The 19,013-nt window shown below is 32.8% G+C and overlaps 1 protein-coding gene across 1 annotated transcript; it reads left to right on the top strand.

Annotated features, from left to right (window-relative positions):
• The first annotated feature begins 2,873 nt into the window (after positions 1-2,873).
• On the top strand, positions 2,874-4,994 carry LOC145570981 (uncharacterized). The gene has a single exon (XM_081630093.1). It carries the CDS (start codon positions 2,874-2,876, stop codon positions 4,992-4,994), a length of 2,121 nt encoding a protein of 706 aa, XP_081486219.1.
• The last annotated feature ends 14,019 nt before the right edge of the window (positions 4,995-19,013 follow it).

Raw genomic sequence — 19,013 nt, 5'->3', positions numbered from 1 at the left:
CTGCATATGACGTAATAAGTTGCGATAGCCAAAGACTAAAATATTATGTAGCATGACTAGGTTTACTCTAATCGTATCAACTTTTAATTCGAGATAGTTTACCTTCAATTGAAAACCCTTTTATGAGTCGTACTTGATTAAAATAATTGAAACATGGTTGTTAAAACATCTTATAACAATAAACTAATTACTTTGATAATGTTGTTAGTAAGTTTTTATGGGTCCATTAATTTTTTAAGTTACTCTTTGACTCTTTCTTAGTTTAAATGGTTATTTAAGCCTTTGGTAAACAAATTAAAGGATATATATACATATGTAATAACCTCATCAAATATTCAAATCTTAATTGTAAGAAAGAATCATAATATTATTCATTACTGACTTTATAGCAATGTTTTGTGTTGTTACATGACTTGTACTATGTCTTAGTGATTGATTGCCAAAGTTCACTTGAAAGTCAATTAATAATATTTTAATAACTCAATGAAAGACTTCAATTCAAACTCTATAATGTCAGCTGATTTATTTCATTCTTCACGTATGACAAACGAGAACTTTAACCATCAATAACTATTATCATAATCTATAAGTATAAATTATTCTCTGGCTATATATGTTCAAATAAATGAAACATTTTCTTAATTTAATAAATTTTCTCTTTTAATTTTGAAATAATATACTATCTATCTACTTTTTAATTAATTTAACTAACCTTCCTAAAATTCCGTAAAAATTAAAAAATTTCATTTATTTAAACACAAAGGGGGTTCAAGTTTAACTATATGAAAGGACGTAATTAGCTTATTGATAGGTTCATAACAAATTTTTACATGAATATGTTTTCCCTTCAAATAATTCATAAAAGATGAGTGATTAATAGCGTAAAACCCAAACATAATATATTAATCTAGATAGGCAAAACTACACGAACCTAATTACCCGAGCTTGATTTGACCTGGTTAAGCTAAAGTACAACTATTGACATGATGTAGTTTTTTAGTTGCATGGTGCGTTCATCCTTGTAAATGTGACGTAATATAATTACTAATTGACTAATTTGAATTTATCTTAAAGTATCTAGAATAACTTATGTATGCATCCAGTGTACAATAATTTACAGTACATCAAGGGTCACTTTTATAAAATTTAGGGTCAATTTTAAAATTTTTTGGGTAACTTTAATTTTATCAATAATGAATAAATACTTTGTAACTTTTATTTATGTCAGGGTAACTTTTATTCATACTAGGGTAACTTTGGCTCAATTTAGGATAACAGATGTACAATATTTTGTTGTACATCCGATTTATTTAAAAGTTTGTCAAGTATCTGTCCAAAATTGACCCGATCTGAACATCACTTTGTCCAATATATATCGAGACCGAAGATTTATGCAACCCCTAAAGGTTAAACTAGTGTACGATGTAGTATTGCATACATTTTTTTTTAGAGAATTGACAACACATTATATTATTATTATAATTATATTATAATATCATTAATAAATATTTCCCATAAGGTAAAAAAAATAATAATAAAGCAAAATCAAAACACAGAACCCAAAACTAATTAGGCACTTAAACTCACTTTCATGTTTAATTAGCCGCCAATATTAAACAAAAGAAATAAAAAATAAAAATCATCTAAACATTGTAAAACCTTGTTTTATTTGAGAGTTGAGACTCAGAGCAGTCGCACCCAAACGCTAAAGAGTGAAAGGCAAATTCGTTGGATTCGTGTAAAGACCAATTGCAAGACAAATTCCTTCAATTCGTTGAAAGACCAAGGTAAGATAGTATTCATAATTCGTTTTTGTTAGCTTTCACGTTTTATTTTATGTGATCTATGGTAATTTAACTATTTTGCGATTTTGGGGTGAATTCTATGTTCAATTGATTTGTATTATTTAATTTTCTTAAATTCGAATGGTATCATAATTGTTTTAGATTAATTAATTCGATTTTTGTAAATTAAAGGTTAATTGAATTGATATTTTTTGGGTATCATCTGTTCTATTTTTCTAGGTCAATTATGTGATAATTAATTTGTAATTTGCTTTCTTTGTTCATATTAGTTCTTTGCATGCGCTGGTAATTGATATGTTTGCTTTGGATTCTTGTGAACAAATCAATTTAGAAATATGATATGCACAAAATCTGATATGTTGCTTGTATGCAATGATACATTGGTTCTGATCAGTCTACTGCTTGTAAAATTGATATGTTCTTCTTAACTGATATGTTGTTTGCATCTGCTGAAATATTTATTATGATGCTAGATAAAATTGATATGTTTTTTCTTAACTGCTATGTTGTTTTGATGTGCTTATATATGCTTATGATCAGTCTAATGGGATATGTGGGGAGGGGTTACATTTGATGGGGCAGATCTGACATTGTCATCTTGCAATGGCTAGAATGCCACATTGCTAACTGGATTTGTCGGGGTTCTTTTTTAAGACATTGAGATGTATTTTTCCACGGACCTGTGTACAATTAATCGATACATTATGTTTACTAAATATCTTCTCCTTGTCTTCTCATTTCTTTTAATTATTCTCTGAATTCATTATACTACAAAACTCAGTTAACTAATGTCTAGTCAGATCAAAATCATAGATCAAAAGAAGGAATACATCAACTTTTGCACTAAAAGCACTCAAAGTTCTTTTAAAAAAATAGTAGTTGCTAGCTCATCGTGACCTTATAATGTGGCTTTTAGTCGGCAATGTGGCATTTAGTCGGCAATGTGGCATTCTATCCATCGTGACTTATGTGTGACTACTGAATAATTTTTTTTATTATTATTATGATTATTACTTTTCAATTTTTTTAATAACTAGCTCTCTTTGCATTCATAGCTTTTATTTCCCCATGGATACTCTGGATGTTCACAAGAGGTTAGAGTGGATGAGGTGTGCTAATAGGACAGACAATGTATATATAAATGGAGTTAATTCTTTTCTTCAATTTGCTTTTGGTGACTTAGAAACAAATAGTGATTTAGGAGAGGAGGAAAAGAAGGTACCTTGCCCTTGTAACCGATGCAACAATGGTCCACATAAAACAAGGGATGAAATTTACACCGACTTGATAGTGAATGGAATCGTGCAAGGTTATGTTCGTTGGATCTGTCATGGAGAATTCAAACCCCCACAAAAGAAAAGTAGAAATGATTTGGGAGATAATGCTCATGATGATATATTTAGAATGATCCATGATAGGTTTAGTCCCGGAGTCTCTAATAATGATGACATAGATGACATGTTAGATGAGGAGCAACAACCTAATGAGTTTGATCAACCTAGATATAAAAAGGACACAAAAGAGGCAAAAATGTTTGAAAATTTAATGAGAGATGCTCAACAAACTTTATACCCCGGGTGTAATGAATTCTCTAAGTTGTCATTCATTTTGAAGTTATTCCAAATCAAATGTATGGATGGCATGACTAATAAAGCTTTTACTAGTATGCTTCATATGTTCAAGAATGCTTTGCCTAAAGGTGCTGATTTGCCATCAAATTATTATGAAGCACGTAAGATGATTACTAATCTTGGTTTCGATTATGAAAAAATAGAAGCATGTGAAAATGATTGTATGCTATTTTGGAAAGAGAATGCTAACCTTGAAACGTGTTCCATATGCGATACTAAGCGTGATAAAGCTTCTCCTAAAGTGCTACGCTATTTCCCACTAACTTCGAGGTTGCAAAGGCTATTCATGTCGTCCAAAACTGCAAATGAGATGAGGTGGCACTATGATAAACGAGAAGATGACGGAGTACTTAGACACCCAGCAGATAGTGAAGCTTGGAAGCATTTAGATAAAGAATATTCTACTTTTTCTACAGAGACTCGTAACGTCAGGTTGGGTTTAGCAAGTGATGGATTCAATCCATTTGGCGGGCTTAGAAGTGACTATAGTATATGGCCAGTAGTGGTTGTTGTGTACAATCTCCCTCCATGGATGTGTATGAAACAACCTTACACAATACTATCTTTGTTAATTCCAGGGAAAAATGGACCGGGAAATAACATTGATGTGTATTTGCAACCATTAATCGAGGAGTTAAAAGAATTGTGGGAAACCGGAGCTCAGACTTATGATGCTTCAAGGAATGAGTACTTTCAAATGCGTGCTTCATCGTTATGGACCATAAATGATTTTCCTGCGTATGAAAACTTGTCTGGGTGGTCTACCAAAGGCTATAAAGCATGTCCTCATTGTATGAAAGAAACTAGCTCTGCTCGGCTACCAAACCAGGGGAAATGTTGTTACATGGACAATCGTCAATTTCTTCCTACCAATCATAAATGGAGAGATAATAAATCCTTTAATGGGAAAGTAGAAAAAAGAGGTCCTCCTAAAAAATTATCTTCCAATGAGATTTTAGAACAACTTAAAGACCTTGAAGGCATGAAATTTGGTAAAACAATGAAATTTGGTAAAACAATGAAATTGCCAAAGAGGGATGATAATTGGAAGAAGAAAAGCATTTTTTTTGAACTGCCGTATTGGAGTAACCTCTTACTTCGTCACAATCTTGATGTCATGCATATTGAAAAAAATGTGCTTGACAATATTCTTGGTACATTGCTAGATATTGATGGGAAGTCAAAAGACAATCTAAAGGCTAGACATGATTTAAAGCATTTGAAGGTTATGAAACATCTTGCTCCAATACTAAGAGATGGAAAGTGGCATATTCCTCCGGCACTATACACCTTGTCTAAGGCACAAAAGGAAAAAGTGTGTAAGTTTTTAGAGAATTTAAAGGTTCCCGATGGATATTCTTCTAACATTTCTAAATGTATAAACCTCGATAAGCGTAAAATATATGGTCTAAAGACCCATGATTGTCATGTGCTTATGGAACAACTATTGCCACTTGCAATTCGTGGGGTGTCTATACCCAAAGTTTACGATGTGATAGTGAAGTTGAGTACATTTTTCAAGGACTTGTGTTCTAAGACATTGAAAGTGAAAGATTAGGAAAATCTAGAACGTGAAATTGTAGTCACCTTGTGTGAAATGGAGAAAATATTTCTTCCATCTTTTTTCACCATCATGGTCCACTTGTGTCTTCACCTAGCTACGGAAGCTAAAATTGGTGGACCAGTACAATATCATTGGATGTATCCAATAGAAAGGTACTCCTCATGCATTTCAAATTTGATTTAATAATTTTTATTAACTCTTGTAACTTTTTTTCTTTAAATAAAATTGTTATTTTTGTAGGCTCTTACGTAGATTTAAATGCTATGTTCGCAATAAAAGTAGGCCAGAGGGTTCCATCGCAGAAGGTTACATCATCGAGGAGTGCATGTACTTTTGTTCAAAGTACTTGAATGCAATCGAGACGAAATTTAATCAACCTGAGAGGAATGATGATGCGGAAAATGATGGCTATAAGGGTCTATCAATTTTTGCATCGTCAGGTGTTCCTTTAGGGAAGGCTAAATGTAGGTCTCTTAGTGAAGAGGAGTTAACACAAGTTCGAGAATATGTACTTAAGAATTGTGATGAAGCACAAACTTATTTAGAGTATGATATTTTTCTTTTTTATTTATAAAAAAACATCAAGTACACTTTCCCATGATTATTTTGTAACAACTATTCTTTTGAATTTCAGTGAATATGAAGAGTCCAAATCAAACAAAAATTTAGTTGATTGGTTTCGCGACCGGGTATTTTTTAATATCAACTGTAGTTATTTTTTTTAATTATAATTACAGTACTAGTCTAATTTTTTTAGCTAAATTTCTATTTATTGTTAGGCCATCGATTTGCCTAATGATGGCAATGACCAGGTGGTGAAAGATTTGAAAACATTGGCTTTAGGTCCTTCGAATGGTGCTCAATGCTTCAATGGGATTCTTGCAAATGGATTTAGATTCCACACAAAGAATATAGAAATGAAAAGGGTACACCAAAATAGTGGTGTTACAGTTAAAGGCATTGCTAGGCATATGGAAAAAGATTACTACGGGATTCTCACTAACATACTTGAGATACAATATCTAGATGGAAAACGTGTAGTTTTGTTTCATTGTGATTGGTGGGATGTCAATAGGGTAGGAAGAGGAGTCAAAGTTGACAAACATGGCAATGTGAGTGTTAATAGTCTTTGTTCATTGCGTACCAAAGAACCCTTTGTGCTCATGTCTCAAGCTCAACAAGTCTTCTATGTTAGAGATGGACTTGATCCCGATTGGCTAGTTGTTGTGAAGACCCATCCAAGGCATCACTATAATGTTGTAGAAAAGGAAGGGACTGAAAGTGAAGAAGATGCATTGCAACAACTACAACCTGAATGTGCTCACTTCTCAAGCTCAAGTAATTTGCAAGAGACTCATGATCCATTTGTTGAAATAAGAGATGATATTGGTGAAATGATCGTAGATGCTACCAAGGAAAATCAACCCAAAGATCTAAATGATATGGACTTACAAACATTAGATGACGACGATTTGCTAGAGGATGATGATGAGGATGACAGTGAGAGTGACCAAGAGAGCGACGATGATGATATTGATATTGCTTAATTTTTTTTTTTGCTTTTTTTTTTTGTTATTTAAGCACGAATTGTATCTGTTGATACACATATCCATGAGTTTCTGAAAAACCTTTGTAGCTATAATTAATTATTTTTTCCCACTTTGCATTCGTGTTTTTATTGGCTTATTTGAATAGATATATCTCAGGTTGCCTTTGTTTTATGAGCAGTTATTGATAAATGGTCAATAGTATCTGACAGCACTTGTACACCATGTGTATAGTAGCTGGCATCATCTTTGCATTAGGGATGTAGTGGATGGTAGTTGATTAGATTAGGAAGGTCAATGTGCTATACAGTTCTGCAATTGTAAAATTGTCTAACCCTATTTTTTTTAACTTTTGTAAATGCAGATGAATGAGTATGAAAAAAAGAGGCTTCTTACAATAGAAGCCAACAAATACAGACTCAAGTCTTTGGGCATAAAACGAATCGCATCCTCTTTGACAAGCTTGGTTGAAGGGACAAAAAAAAAAGAAAAAAAATGCCAGCATGGAAGATGATGAATATGTTCCCACAAATGATGAGCTTGAGGTTCAAGAACGTGAAATAGCATCTCAAATTAGGTTTACAAGAAAGGTATAATTTGAACTTATAAGTGTGATTTATTTAGTTTTTCAATCAACCTGTATAGTTCTTGTTATTTTTTGTTAATTAATTTGTATTAGGCTAACATAAGACATTTGAGAGAAGGAAATAAAAAAGGCAATTTCATTCCACCAATGTCAGTGAAAAAGTTTCTAAAGACGAACAAGAAAACACAAGAAACAATGGCCATGGATATCTTAGAAAAAGGTACTTCATTCTTGAATTTGGTTGTTAGCTTATTACTTTCAATTTGATTTTATTCGTTCCTTTTTAATTGGTTCAGAGAGCTATTTGAAAGATCTAAGCTTTATTTGGCTAAATGTTCCATTTTAGTTTCGTAGTAGACTAGCAGTATTGGAAATTTAAAAGATTTAAGCTCTCTTTGGCTGAATGTTTCATTTTAGTTTCGTAGCAGTATTGGAAATTAAATAATAATATGAGATAAGCTGATTTGCTAAAGCCGATAATAGAAATAAAAAGAACACAAATTTAGCTTTAGTTAGGTAGGGGAATGACTGTGTTGCAAGCAGGTAGGGGAAAGGGGCATGTGCTTGTGAAGGGAGTGGGTAGGTGCATGTTTAGACAGGGGGGAAGTTGTAGGTTCGAGGGTGTTGGGGCATGTGCAGGGAGGTAAGGGCAAAGTTGCAGGGGCTGGGTCAGGTGCAGTAGGGAGGAAATTTTAAGGAAGGGGGCAGGTGCAGCAAGGGGCTGATTTACAACTCCAGCTAATCGCTAGTCTGTTTTCCTAATTCCTGGAAAAAGGGATCATCGATTATTGACTTGCTATAGACTAAGTAATCTTGCTGTAAACTAATAGAACAGTGAAATGAAAGAGAGGAAAGCTTGAGGATTTTTTTATTGAAATTGATAATAACGGCTACAAACCTACTGCTAACGTTACCATACTAAAGGTGGAATCTTGGAGGCTATACTACTACTACTACTACTACACTAGATTAACATCAAAACTCACATAATCTTTTTCATTCTCTCTTTCCCCTTAAATACTAAGCATTCCTATTTCCCTCATGTAACCTAGCAATTAAAACAAGTTATTACTGCTGCCCTGCTCCTGTATTCTTGCGCCTGCTCCTGCTGATCCATTTCATGACTTTATTGTTGTTACAACGTGTGTTACTATAGTTATTGTTTTCCTAATTTAGCCTTTTACAATAAAAGGATTAGTAGTTGATGAGCATGACTTCGACTTAGTGAGCTAAACTTCATGACGTTATAGTTTAATAGATTCAATTCATAAGAATATTTATTGTGTAACTCCAGGTTTAATAAGTGCCCGGCCGATGTTTAGTTCTTAAATCCAAGCATAGGGATGTATTTCAGAGTTCATATAAGTTGTCTTCCTAGCATTGCAATTGTAGCTAATACTTTGTCCTCCTGCAATGCTGTTGCTTTTCAAAAGTAATTATAAAAAATAAAATTCTAGCATTTGGTCTATGTAGTGAAGAGCTGGCATCCAACTTAAATATTTTCTTTTTAAAAATGCTTCTTAGTATGCTGCACAACCAGCAAAAACTTGCACTAAGCTATCACTCCAACCTTTTGCCAGTAGGCCAACATCTAGAATCTCAAGCCCTATATGCACTACACCACAAACTTTGTATCTATTTTTTTTTTTTTTTTGATATATATTTCTTCATAGTAGTTAGTAACCATGCATATGAAATTTTGTTTTCTTCTGTATACTTAAATAGTTTACAATTTTAGGTTTCCTTTAAGTCCTTTTGACAAGGGCCTTGCTTTTCTGTATACTGAAGTGCGTCATAGGTTTTGTTATGAATTAGTAAAATATCAATTAACCATACTCATGGGAAAGTTTTTGGATGCTATAAATTCAATCTCATCACTCAGAGAGTTTCAACAACAATTAAAGCCAATCCTTTCTCAACACTTCTGTAAAGACTTGTTTTTTAATCTATACATGTAAATAGAATACGATGAAGAAACTGGAGGGACAAGGGAGAATAATAACACCATAAAGGGGGGCTATGATGAGGAAGGACGACAGATAGGTCAACCACTTGAACTTCAAGATGCATCTTTGGATACTGAACCATTGAACTACGAGGAACTCATGACTGTAGTAGAGAATGAAGACCTTAACATTTCATCAGGTTTGACTTTGTTATCCCTTAATACATATATATATGACAATATGCTTCAAGCCATGTCAATTCACTACCCAGTGAGCTTATGCTTGATACAGGTGCTGCTAAAAAAAAAAAGAGGAACGGTATATTGTAGAAAGCTTACCCTGTTACCTCCTGGGGAAAAACTGAATGTGGAGTTTGACGATGATGGTGTTGCTATTGGTGATAATGCATCATTATTTTCGTTCTTCTTGGGTCAACAAGTTCGAAATAAAGCTGTATGTTCTGTACAAGTTAAATGTTGGGACGAGTATAAATCTGAAACATTAGACCATTTGTGGGCTTGCATCACGGTAATATGCTATCATAATTAACATGTTTACGAGGTTTTTTTAATTTCTTTCTCTTATTAACAAGGAAACATTGTCAACTTGATGTAAGAGCATTAATTAATTTATTTCTGTCTTTTGCAGGAGAAGTGGTCATTTGATGACCCTGAAAATAGGCGGGAGTGTGTTATGAAACATGCACAACGTTTATTTAGAGGTGCTAGGAGCAAATTGAAATCAAAGTACTTTAATGATAAAAACTTGAAAACAAAAGAAGAACGTCTCAAAAATAAGCCTAGTCATCTGACTAAAGTCGAATGGAAGTTCTTGGTTGATTATTGGAGTGAAGAGACGGTTATGGTAAAATACACATATAATATATCTTTATTCTTTTATTAATTAACATATATTATTGATTAAATCCTTTTTACTGTAGGAGAAGAGCAAAAAAGCAAGTGAAAGTAGGGCACATCAAAAGATGCCTCACTATAATGGCACTAAAAGCTTCGGTCGCACTAGACAAGAAATAGTATGTAACAACTATTCTTTCTAATTTTAACTTTTAATTCTGTGACCTGTTGTATGTATGAACATGGTGGAAGGAGGTGGCTCATTACACCCCCCTCCCATGCCTGCACACCAGCCCCGACCCCCTCCTGCCACCCCCTCCTGCCAGATGACAGCTACCTGCACATACCTGCATATGTACCCTCCGTACTTGCACACCAGCCCCCTTCCCTAGATTGCAAACGTACATTAATTAGGAGTGTAATTTGACTCTAAAAACTTTGTAATGTTTGTAGAGGAAGAATAATGGTGGGAAGTGTTCTCGAGTTGATGTATTGGTTGCAACTCGTACAAGAAAATATGAGAAGGCTGTGAATGCATTAAATTTGGCAAATAACACCCATGCAATAGTAAGTTTATGAATTTTATGTTTGTTGTTTTTCATTTAACATTTACCATCTTATCTTCTAACTTAATATTGTTTATTCATAGGATGAAATAAACAAATTGAAGGAACAAAGAGAGCAAGGTCTTAATGAGAAAACAGATGAGCAAATTATTCAGGATGTGCTTGGCAAAGATACACATGGGTATTTGAAAGCTTATGACCTGGTAGAAGTATTACGCAACATTTTAAAGTAAAGCCCTCTCGAATTGATCTTACTCAAGAGGTGAATGAAGTTAAAAAGAAAGCAGATCAAGCAATTGAAGATGCACGTAAAGAAGCTGAAAATGCTAGAACAGAAGCAGAACAAGCTAAATTAGAAGCTGAACATGCCAAAAAAGAGGCGGAAGCTGTTAAGAATGACGTGGACAGAAAAATTGCTGAGAACAATGCAGTTTGGGAGAAGAAGTTTAGTCAACTTCTGGATTTTCTTGGAGCAGGAAGTTCATCAGATACTGATGATTTAGGAAGTCAAGGTTCAAAGGAATGAAGTAAGTAATGCTATCTTCACTTGTAATGCATTATAAATGTTTTCTTATATTCAATACGATTGTTGACATTTTTTAAAGCTAAAGAATCTTGACCTCTTACGATTGGCTTATAAGCCTTCCTAAAATTTAAAATATTCTCTTAAAAGCCTAATATATTTTTGAAACATGTTTTATTTTCTTAGAACCTGCTGTATTATTTTGTAAATGTTGTATTTATCAAAAACTTGTTTGGAAACCTGTTAATCAACCTTGGTACCAGTTTTTTTTTTTAATTTTTTTTATCCATGACATATCAAAGCTAACAACAACAAGTTAACTTACTTATAGAGACTTGCTTTACCAAAATACATAATTTGAAGATAAACTAAAAAATAAACCAATAGAAGGCACTGGACATAACAAACAATTAAGCTATCCTAAGTCCTAATTGATTCTCACAAATTTTAACATTGTGATAAATAGAAGATTTATAACTTGAAATAAGATATAAATATGCTTTCAATCCTAATTGTAAATTCACAAAATCATAATTTATATTTTTTTAGTTTTAAACTAGTTCAGTCCTAATTGATTCTCACCAATCTTAGTACTTCTCTTTGCACTGTGATGAACAAGTATATACGGAATTTAGTATACGCAGGTTTAGGGGAGAGGGGCAGCGCAGGAAGGGGAGACAATGTAGGGATGGAGGAGCAACATAAGGAGAATTATAGTTCATGGGGGTGGTGCAGGGAGGGGCAGTGTAGGATAAGTTTTATTGCAGGGTGCAAGGAGGGGAAAATCCAGGAAGGGTATGTAGGCGGTGCAATGTAGGAAGGGGGCAGTGCAGGTAGTGCAGTAAGAGGGGTGGTGCAGGGAGGGGGGAGAGGCTAGGGGTTGTGCAGGAGATGGGCAGTGCATGAACACAGTCAGTGCAATGAGGGGAGGCGTTAATAAGATTTGAAAGTTATAATTTATGAGCTTAACATAAATTGTTGTATATTTTGTGTCAAATTGAATTTTTCATTTTGAAAACATATCTTTTTTTTTTTTGTGCTCTTTTTGAAAACATATTAACTTGATCATTTATCTATTTATTTATTGTAGGTGACAAGGAGCGGAGCACAGACATATTGTCACATTGTACATATAGAGTATATATTGTTCTTTAGCAAAACGATTTGAGTGTTTTATTTTTTTTTATTTTTTTTTTTAGTAAGAGTGAGCTAGTGATGAGACAATGAGACAATTGATTTCTAGTATGTTTGTATGTATGGGTATCGAATTCAAGTATGTTTGAATATATGGGATTCCAATACATTAAATTAATATTACTTTTTTTTAATGTTATATAATATATATCTATTTTAAGAATGAAAAATATGACATATTTGAGAAGAAATCCATCTCTAATATTCAGTTATGCGTATATCATAAATGTTGCAACAAAAGATATTATTTGTCTCGGTAGTTTTGTGGCAATGGATTTATTTACCACGGTATTATCTGTGGCAAATAAATAATTAGCTACCATATATTGCGACGACAAAGTTTATTAGCCACGGTAATATTTGTGGCAGAGAAGATTACTAGTAACGGTAATGTTTGTGGCAACCAAGTTTATTAGCCACGGTAGAATTTGTGGCGAAGAACTTGTTAGCCACATTAATATTCGTGGCAAGTGAATTTGTTTGCCACGTACATACCCGTGGCATAAAAATCGAAATTTTCCACGACATCCATTTTCTCGTGGCAAATTTCCTAGCCACGGCCTCTTGTGTCACGGGAGTAAATTCCAAAAATCCCGTGGCTACACTACATTGCCACGAGAATTTTAAACTTGTGCCACGATTTTACTTGTGGCACAAAGGTGAATTTGTTGTAGTGATAATACATAAATATAAATAAAAAGATGGAAAAATAATACATGAATAAAAGATTTGATATGCCTTTCTATAATATATACATTGACAACTATATAAACTTAAGTAAAAAATATTAGTAAATCAAATTTTTAACATAAACTGTGCCAGAATTGAATGTTATGTACTACTTATTACAACAATAATTTTATTTTTTTAAATTTAATTATATATTAAAAAGATCCAAGAAAGTAATTTGAATTTCAAATATTAAAAAAATAGTTAAAATTAAAGATTTGACGTATCCTTCTACAAATAAATATTAACAACGATAAATTTAAGGGAAAAAAATCAGGTTCTTAAAATAATTTGTGACATACATAAATTAAATCGATCATTCTCGTCTGCCAACGTGGGCAAGAATTATGTCCAAGAGCTGCTTGACAAAGCTCCCTAGGTCATTAATTTCAAGGTGAAATGGTCACCCCTACCCTTTGGGGTTAGCCAAGTCCTTAATTTCACCATTTGTTTCTAGGGTTTTCGTTTGATTCGGCGGCTTAGGTGCTGGTATCGGTGGACGGTTTAATGGAGGGAGATGTTGGTGCTGGTGGACCTAATGAAGATGGTGTTGTCGGTGTTAAGCTTCAATGGAGGAAGTAGCTTGGACACCATAGTTAGTGTGATAAACGGAGTTAGGATCTAGGCCATGTGTTTGTGATAATTAAGCAGCTGACAAAGCAAAAGGATGAATTGACTGTTGAGTAAGCACTAAATTGACATAATATGTAGATCATGAAGATCAACTTATCCATGTTCTTATGTAATTCTCATCATATAGGCTATGCTAATATTTGCAATTGTTACCTTCTTTTTTATTTAGATTGCTATATTTATGATTTTTTTTTTAGTGAAAAAAAAAATCATAAATATTTATGATAACTTGACCAAGTATATACTCGAGTACTATTAGAGTTTCATTATATATGTTATGTATTTTTTATTTCATGACACCTTGTTTATTACTCCCTCCATCCCATAATACATGAAACGTTGGACTTTTTTTTACTATTCATGCATTAAGTTTGACCATAATTTTTTTTTACTAACATAATATAAATATATTTATCATAAAATATGTTGTTAGACATAGGTTATAATATAAAGTTTCATAATATAATTTTAAAAATAATTTTCATTAATATTTAATTATATAAAAATAAAGTCAAACTAATGCATTGATATGTATACAATTTTTGACTGTGTCATATATTATGGGACAAAGAGAGTACCATTTTGTTATTCTATCTGATTGCCAATATATGTTCATTCAGTTGCTCGCCTCTGTTCATTGTCAATATCTTAAACATTCTTACAATGACTAAAGTAATCTATGTTATTCTTTCAAATTTCAAAAAAAAAAAAAAAAAAAAAAAAAAAAAGTAATCAATGTAATTCGAATGTCATAATTGGGACGAATGCCTCAAAAAATGAAAATAAAAATAAAAATAAAAAATAGGAATTTTGACATTTGCTACCACTAAAAATACCATGTTTCACATTTGCTACCTGTTTATTTATTTATTTTTTATTTTTTTTTCACTTTACTACCACCTAAATCACACTTTGTTTAAAATAACTACCGCCTAACAGAATCCGTTAAGGTTCCATTAAGTGGGGCCCAATATTTCATTAAATAATAATTTAATTTATTAAAAAACAAACATTCCCAGCCACCTTCCCCTCCCCGTCAGCCAGCTTCCCCCCCCCCCCTTGCCGGCGCCCAATTGTTCGAACCCTACCATCTCCATTCCCCCCCCAACCACCTCTAAACCCGACGACGCCCTAGATCTAAACCCCTTCGCGGCACCGCTCCTCTCCCTTAGCCCCGGCCTAAACCACGATTCACCACCGCGAAACCCCTATCCCTCCCACGAAACCCTAGAAAAACCTCTCCCCTACCCTTGAAACCTCCTAATCGCTCCTTGCCCAGCCCCGAAACCCTAGCGGCCAAGGTTTTTGAGGGTGGAGGAGGAACATTTTGGGGGTTTTAGGGGTAGATGACGAATTCTTCTAAGGTATTGTGGGAAGGAAAGGGGCTTTGAGTAGGTGCGGGGAGCCGGTCACCAGCAAGGGGAATGGCTGGCCGGCAAGGGTATGTGTAATACCCTGTATTTTCATAGGTATTTTCTAATTAATTAATTATGAATTATTTTATAAAAAGGGTATTTTAGTAAATTTATTATTTGGAACCAAAATGATATTTGAATTTTGGCGCCAAAAGTATTTTGAAATCTAATTATTATTTTGGATAAGATTTATTATCCATTTATCTTATTTTAAAAACCGGATTATTTACATATTTCGGATATTTTAATTAAAGCAAAATAATATTTTATTAATTATTTATGATGGCCGAAAATTCCCAATAATTAGCTAGGGATTTCGGAATTTCCATGTATGGAAAATCTGATTTTTCTTGGTCATTTATTGGTGAATAATCGGTATTTTATTAATTAATTATTTAATTATTTATTCTATATTATTTATACAATTATTTATTCCTTAAAAATCGAGCAAAACCTTCCTAAATATATCTAGAGGAATCCGAAAATTTAAGCTATAGTAAGCTCAATATTTTCGGCCCTTTTGAACTATTTTGGGGGAATTTATTTGGTAAAATTATATTTTTAATCATCTCCCAAAATCTCTTATTTTCCTTAATTCTATTTCTCCATCTTTTTTATATCTAATCATTATATTTTCTTGCCATTCATTCTTCTTAATTATTCCCCAAGTAATTCCAATTTCCTTATTATTTTTCATGACATACATACATTCCATATTCAAGTAATCCCTTAAACCCTACTTGCCATAATTCTTCCCACATTCTCTTGCTATAATTCTTGCATGAGCTAGCCTGTAAATACCCCTCCATACCTCTCACATTCTTCACACCAATTCTCTTCACACAAATCATCCCGTTTATCTTTGAAGCCAATTTTCGGGCACTTTTGGTCAGTTTTTCGGGTATTGACGTTTCACAGAAGATTGTTCCTCTCAAAATACCCTTGAGGTTAGGCTCAAGAATCACCCAATTCGAAGTTATATCAAAGGAGTTACAGCCTCTGCAAGTTTTGCCTATTCTTTCCAACGCAAATCCAATTCTTCTCTTTTCCTTGGTTTCTTATCTTTTCTTCTTCTCTTCTCTTGTTCAATTATTATTATTATTATTATTATTATTATTATTATTATTATTATTATTATTATTATTATTATTATTATTATTATTATTATTATTATTATTATTATTATTATTATTATTATTATTATTATGGGGGATTTATAAAAATTATTATGAGTAGTTTTAATTATATAAAATCAGATTTTTAATGGTGTTTATGATAATTTAATTTAAAAGGTACTTGTACATATAGTTGGGGGGTTTTTAATTTAATTATTGTGATTATTTGTTAACCTTATTTATTTGTAGGGTGTGTTCGATCAAGATTCTTGAGGTTCCTTTAGTGTGTTTTTGCTAAGTGTAGGGAATATTTCAAGCATTATCCCAAACTTGAGCCCCACTGTGATCATACACTTAAGCATGGTGGCATCCAAAGGGAAGGAAGCTAAAGCAAAAGAGTCACCAACAAGTTTTAGGAACTTGTAAACCGTTCACGAGGTGAAGGTTACACCCCTTAAGGATCTATGAGATCGTCAACTCCAATAGGTCTGGAACCATGACTGGTGTACGGGGATGAAAGTACAAATCCAACCTAAAAGAGATTGAACCTGCCCTAAAAATAGGCCTCTACTTTATTCTACTCGTATTCATGTGCGCTTTCTGACTAACATGCAATCAATAGGTTAACCCTAAACCTGTTTATCTATGTTGGTTGAATATTAATGCACAAATAAAACTATTATTGGCGATCACTTGAATTATAATCAAATTAGCCCAAAACAAGATTATTAATCATCTTATTAAGCGTGATTACAAGTACAAATTCCCTTTAAACATGCATAAAAGGCGTGATCAAGCAATAACAATGAATAAGCATCAAGCAACATGATAATAATAATAACAATCACCATAATCATAATCATAATAACGCTAAAGCATAATAATAGCAAGATCCTAGGCATGATACTACAAGATTAATAACAAACCCTAGCATGTCACTAAACATAAAAAATCAAAGCTTTAGCCCTAACATGATACTAACATGCTATTAGGAAAGAAAATAGGAAGCATCCTATAAATCATAATTGATATAAGCAAATCACCCTAAATATCATACTAAGGAAAGCATCCTAACATGGTAAAATAACAGCCTAAACATTATTTCTATATCATAATATCAATTAAACAATTAAAGCACTTACTTGGATGCCTCGTATCTCTTTCTAATAACAAAATACACACGTTAGTAACTTCAAGGAAAATAATAAACAAACAATTAAATTAAATAAATGAAATAGAGATTTGGGACCAAACCCTCAGAAATTATAACCTTTCACGTCTAGGATGAAGGCAACTTCGAACTTGACTAGGTGTGTCTAGATCTAATGTATAAGGAATTGTGTTTGGGAAGGTTTAGAAAAAGAATAGAGAAAGAAGGAAATTCTTAATCCTAACATGATTATTGTTGATTGTAGATTTTAGATGATTGAAAACGGAGGTCCAAGGACCCTATTTATAATAAAATAGTCCGGAATTGATAAAAAAGAATCAGAGTTCGAAAAGGAATAAAACACGATGCTGTCGCCGCGCGACAGCCTGTGGTGCGGCGCTGCAGACAATTTTTCCACACGTTTTCCTATTTCTGATAAAATTTAGCGTACGAGGGATAAAACTGTAATTTTATTTAAAACGCTTTTTTTATTCTAAATAAGACTCATAAAACTCATTTATCAATGCTAATCACATTAGGATTCAAAAGAACCTCCTAGGAAATTCTAAAAGACTATAATCAATCCTAATCGCATTAGGAATCATAAATCATAATGGGCCCTCCTCTAGATCATTGGGCCACATATAAAAGGCAAACCGGGCCCAGTTTAGTATTTTGGCCATAACTTCCTCATTATTCATCGGAATTGGGCTTATAATATATCGTCGGAAAGGTCTTTTCAAACCCCATCCAAATAAACTATTATTGGACCCATATCATGGACCAAACTAAACTGGAATGCATATTTTCATAAAATAGAGTAAGAAAAGAAATATTTTAGAAAACAGAAAGAAGAGATATTTTAATAAAAACATCCTCATCACTAGACTTTCCACACTTTCACTTCGTTCGATAATCAAATGACATGAAAGGTATTCATCACTGGGTTTGGTTTTGGGGAGAAACATTTGAGTGTCTACACTAAGCAAGGATCAAGGTACGTTAGGTGGCTAGATACCTTGAAAGTGATGGGTTTGAATAAGCATGTTCAAATAATTTTATGATGATTGAATTGAATTAAATTGAATTGAACTATGATTTATGAAATAAAATCATGTTTAAATAAATTGGTTTTGATAAATAAATTGGAGTATTGATTTTATATCATGTTTTAAATAATTAAAATTATTATTCATGTTTAAAAGGTATGATTTTGAAAGCATGTGGATTTAAATAAAAAGGAAGTTTGAATTATTATTATTAAAAGTTGGAATTATTGGATTTAAAGAGGATTTATTGAATTATTATTAATGCTTTACAAGCATGTTGGTAATCCCACTATGCGGATTTGGTTTATTGATAAGGCCTTAGACTTTTTATGACGGGGTCTTTCCTCAAGAATAGCCTTGTAATATAAGGAGACTAGCTTAGGGGGTGTGCACACTTGGGTGAGGAATTGGTTTTAAAGGAATTGGATTAAAAGGAATTGGTTTTAAAGAAGAATTGGTTTATTGAATTGATTATTGATTATTGAAATTGGTTCTGAAATTTTGAGTAGGAATTATTGGTTAAATCATTGGAAAGGATGGAATTGATTTCAAAAGCATGTTTGCTAATAAATTGAGTTTAATTATCTTGCACTTATCGTACTTAGCATATTTTGCTAATTCGTATTTCTTATTTTGTTTTGGTTTTCCCTGTTTACCTTAATGGTAAGCAGTGTTGACTAATTTCAAGTGGAGTCAATAATTGACC

Source organism: Chenopodium album, chromosome 12, assembly GCF_948465745.1.
Source record: "Chenopodium album chromosome 12, dcCheAlbu1.1, whole genome shotgun sequence".
NCBI lineage: Eukaryota > Viridiplantae > Streptophyta > Magnoliopsida > Caryophyllales > Amaranthaceae > Chenopodium > Chenopodium album.
This window is presented reverse-complemented; position numbering and strand designations above follow the sequence as displayed.